The sequence below is a fragment of the Engraulis encrasicolus genome, unplaced genomic scaffold (genome assembly GCF_034702125.1).
Source record: "Engraulis encrasicolus isolate BLACKSEA-1 unplaced genomic scaffold, IST_EnEncr_1.0 scaffold_43_np1212, whole genome shotgun sequence".
Taxonomy (NCBI): domain Eukaryota; kingdom Metazoa; phylum Chordata; class Actinopteri; order Clupeiformes; family Engraulidae; genus Engraulis; species Engraulis encrasicolus.
Genome location: NW_026945742.1, coordinates 422982 through 427981, shown reverse-complemented (window position 1 = coordinate 427981; position 5000 = coordinate 422982). Strand labels below are relative to the sequence as shown.

General features: G+C 43.0%; 1 protein-coding gene across 1 annotated transcript in view; it reads left to right on the top strand.

Annotated features, from left to right (window-relative positions):
* klc1a (kinesin light chain 1a) overlaps positions 1-5000 on the top strand; it is a 53137-nt gene that overhangs the window by 11993 nt on the left and 36144 nt on the right. The window contains exon 7 of the mRNA XM_063193521.1: positions 4534-4616. Coding sequence (XP_063049591.1) covers positions 4534-4616 — 83 coding nt within the window. The remainder of the gene's footprint in view (positions 1-4533; positions 4617-5000) is intronic.

The window sequence follows — 5000 nt, the reverse complement described above, 5'->3', positions numbered from 1 at the left end:
TGATATTGCCACTTTGTCTTCATGTAGGCCTATTTAATAGTGGCTGTATGTAACTCCATTGATAATGTTTAAAATCTTCGGGTTCTTCAACAAATCACACCCTGCGTATCACTATGCAAACTGGTGAGCAGCAAGATTTCTTGAAAACTCCAGTTCTGAGCTGAGCTGGATGACTGCCAGGAGCTGGACTAAGGTGCGATACGGTTCAAGCAACAGAGTGTAGCAGCAAGCGATACGAGCGATTGAAGAGACTAGAGTATATCCGTACAGGCAGAAGGCAAAGCATTCAAACATTCCCATTGGCTGTGGTCACTGACCTCTATACAGTCATTGGCTGTCGCAGCTGGTCGCTGAACCGCGTCATAGAAAGTTGAAAGGATTTCAACTTCAAACTGTCACTCTCGTCACTCAATACAAAGTCAATTACTTCCGTCGCTCGCCTCGCTCATGTCGCGGTAGGTGTATTTGTGCGGTAAGATGTGCATGCATACGCACTGACTGTTCCTAATACAGGGCTGATAGTATTCAGGCTCCATGCCGGATTTCAGGCTTGACAGAGTTTGCAAAAATAAAAACATTGTTAATAATTATTTGTAGGGGTGGGCATAGATTTTTTTTTTAAATCTAGATTAATCTCACTGTAATTATGAAATTAATCTAGATTAATCTAGATTAATCTATATCAAAATGGCTCATTCAGAATAGGCACGCTAGCGAAATAATGACTAAAAAAACCTTGGGGGTTTCTTAAGATGGCACATTAGACCAGAGCTCATCTCTTTTTTCCAAAATGCATCTCATCTTTAAAAAAATGGTCATGTTGATACTTGGTGATGAAAAAAAAATCACTGCAATATTTGAAAAGTGTTTCGAATATGTTAGGAAGCATTTACAGTCATAATATACTGACATTTCAAAATGAACAGTGCTATAAATTGTAGAGGCAAATACAGATAAATCTATCAAACATTTACGAAATGACCTAATTTCTAATGGGGGGGGGGGGGGGGGAAGAGAGAGAGAGAGAGAGAGAGAGAGAGAGAGAGAGAGAGAGAGAGAGAGAGAGAGAGAGAGAGAGAGAGAGAGAGAATCTGCCACTGACTGTTAAGAGCGGCGGCTCCTTTAGAAAGGGAGCAGCTGCGCAGCAGGTACAGCAAAGTCAGAGCCATGCTTCATTATATCTAGAGCTAGATCTAGACCCTAAAGCACTGGCTCACATCGATTTGGCCTAAACCTGACAGTTGTTCTCTGCGTTAGAATGCCAGCGGAGTTACAACTCCAAATGAATTCAGTTAGCAAAAAAAAAATTCAAGCGCGACGACCGCGAGGTTGGCTATATCAAGCGCAACAACCGCGAGGTGTACGTCTGACATGAGTCACAAATGCGCGATCATAACACAAACATTCAGCGAGAGTCGATATTGACAGTTCCAGTTTGACACTCTTCAAAATGTATATCACATGGAATGTTTTGCACAGGCAAGATTTCTGGAACAGGACTGTTGTTTGTGTTCCATCAGTGTTTGAATGACGTGGGAGCCAAAGGGAGCTCTGCTCCCTTTCCCTCGGTGGCAAAAAAAAAAATCCGAGACGGTCTCTCACGACATTCACCATAGACTAGGCCTACAGTAGGCGTACCCTAATATCTGTAGTAATCTTAAAACAAGAGATCTACAATATAATAATAAATTGGCTAATATAATCATGAATAAAACTTGTTTCCAATCCCCCTACAACCAAACCTATGTAGGCTATCGCCTGCATTTCACCACCACACCTCCATGCGCGCAAACCATCCGAAGGTAACGCCGCCTGCTTCTGAATCTAAAAACGTGACCTAGGCTACTGGTAACCTTCTGTTTCGTCGAAATCAATTAATATATATATATATTTAAATGCATGCCGCCATCGTCTTCTGTTCCACCATGCCAACGAAAAGGCCACCCCACCAGAGATCATCCATTAATCTCGCACCGTTCGGATTCACCACTGTGTCGGACTTTGCAGAGAACAGTCCAGCTAGCGTCCACTAACCAGACAACTAGCTCCACTGAGCACTAGGCTACTTCGGATGCTTGGATGAATGGGACAGTGCTATGTACACGGCTCAATTTGTGAAGTTATGAAAAATAATTAATAGGCCTATCTGTTCATGGCAATCTTGCGCAAACAACTGATTCAAATGGCCAATGTTAATCAAAAAAGGCAGGAATAAAAGTGGTGAGGGGATTTGTAATGTGCAGCCGTGGTTATCAAACTGCTGGGTTATTCTGAACCAAAAACTTAATAAAAACTATCATCGCAAGCAACACTGCTTTGCCGACGTTTGCGGAATGGGACAGGCACTTTCGGGTTGCAATGACACAGACAATCCAACAAAGATAAACAAACTAGGCTACGCGCCCTGCGCCTCACTGTTTGATGGCTTGGAGGATTTAAAAAAAACTATAAGGACATCAGCATCTTCCTGGAATAATCATCTAACAGCTAAAAAAGAGTAGCGCGTGGTCCGTGTCTCCCAATCATGGTAAGAAAATCGCATTCCTTTCTCCCTCTGGATAATGTTTTAAAATTTCAGACATGACGCACAGTCGATCATCACTAATTACATCTTTAATGCACAGTAAAAAGGTGAAACAAGATGTAAGATAGGTCTAGCCTACAAATGCTAAAACAATCATTTCAAATTCATCTCCACAGTTGTGTAGGCTATGGTGCCAGCCGTCCGTAGGCTATTTAGGACGGACCGTCCGTCTTTTCTTGTCCGGCGTGGCACAGCATTACGCTGGACAAAAATGCATTAAAATGCATGAAATTGCATCTAAGAAACACACATTTTCTTGGAGACCCCCCCCTTCAAAAAAAAAACCCCTCTGGTCTGAGACCCCCTTAGGGTCAAAGTTATAATTCGAACCCTGTGTTCCATGCGATGCGTGAGGAAATGCAGGCTATGTCGGGCTGGTACACAATAATGTCTGCTTCACCTCAAACAATAACGTCTCTCTACCACGGCAGAGAGATTAATGTTTACAGCATGCATCCCACCATATTTAGTAGGTCTGCTGAGCAACAGGTGGAGAGGAGAAGCGACTGGAGGGCAGTCTGAAAGCGTCTGTCAATCGAACGCTATGGTGACGCGCATCCCCAAACCCCAAATCCATATTTTGATAATAGATTAATGTGCAACATTTTCTTTGTCGCGCGATAAGAGTCTCACATTATCGCAGCACGTTAACGCAGATAACGGCCCACCACTAATAATTAGCCGTTAGGTTATTCTTATCTCAGAAAGTGTTACAGGTTCAGGGTTTTCTTCTACTATCAGGCTTGAATAATGGTCACACACAGGCTATTAAATGTTTGAATAATGTGTCAAAATAGGCCTACGTTACGTCACTATGCAGTATCTTGTCGTCGTCGTTAGAAGCAGGGAAAAAGGTTCAGGCTCAGGATTTTTTTTCACTATCACCCCTGCTAATATTATAGAGTGTTGGCGCACAAGACTTGGTGCAAATCCATCCACTCATCACGTTATATTTCGAGTTATTGTGCTAAAATGTATGAAATATAATGCATTTTGGACGCCATCTTGAATTTCTCAAAAAGCCCCAAGGGGGATTGCTGGGGACACAGTATGTTATTCCAAACGGTATTCTGAACATATTCTGAAATGTTCAGCTTGTTACTAAACTCAATTTTGAGCTTATATTATGCTCTTGGACTATTAGGGGCTGTGGCCTAACGGTTAGGGAGTTGGTCTTTCAATCTGGGAGTTGTAGGTTTGAATTGGAGCTGCACGATATAGAAAATGTATCGATATCTTGATATCATGGCTTGCGATGCACGTATCGCAAATAGTTTTTAATAACAGAAAATTTGGTGAGAAGGTGAAAAAATGCATTACAAATGTTGACATTTTAAGTTGATATTGTATATTAGCCATGTTTTTAGCTAATACAAAATAATGTTGGCAATAAAACATTGCTCTCAGTTGTTTTATACATGATAAAGTGTAGAATGGCAAGTAGTTATGTATATATTAAATATTGCGAGTAATATCGATATCTCAGTATACAGTCATGTTAACGTGTATCGCATATTTTTCTAATATCGTGCAGCCCTAGTTTGAATCCCACCTGACCTCTCCCTAAACCTCAATCCATGGCTGAAGTGCCCTTGAGCAAGGCACCTAACCCCACACTGCTCCAGGGACTGTAACCAATACCCTGTACCAAGGCACCTAACCCCACACTGCTCCAGGGGCTGTAACCAATACCCTGTACCAAGGCACCTAACCCCACACTGCTCCAGGGACTGTAACCAATACCCTGTACCAAGGCTCCTAACCCCACACTGCTCCAGGGGCTGTAACCAATACCCTGTACCAAGGCACCTAACCCCACACTGCTCCAGGGGCTGTAACCTATACCCTGTCCCTAAATAACTGGTAGTAGATTTTGGATAAAAGCGTCAGCTAAGTGGAATGTGACAGTAATATTTGAATATAATGATAAAACTTCATTTTGCAAACAGGCACTTGAGGACCTGGAGAAGACGTCGGGACACGACCATCCTGATGTGGCCACCATGCTGAATATACTGGCACTAGTCTACAGGTACACACACACACACACACACACACACACACACACACACACACACACACACGACCATCCTGATGTGGCCACCATGCTGAATATACTGGCACTAGTCTACAGGTACACACACACACACACACACACACACACACACACACACACACACACACACACACACACACACACACACACACCCTGATGTGGCCACCATGCTGAATATACTGGCACTAGTTTACAGGTACACACACACACACACACCCCCACACACACACACACACACACACACACACACGACCATCCTGATGTGGCCACCATGCTGAATATACTGGCACTAGTCTACAGGTACACACACACACACACACACACACACACACACACACACACACACACACACATACACAC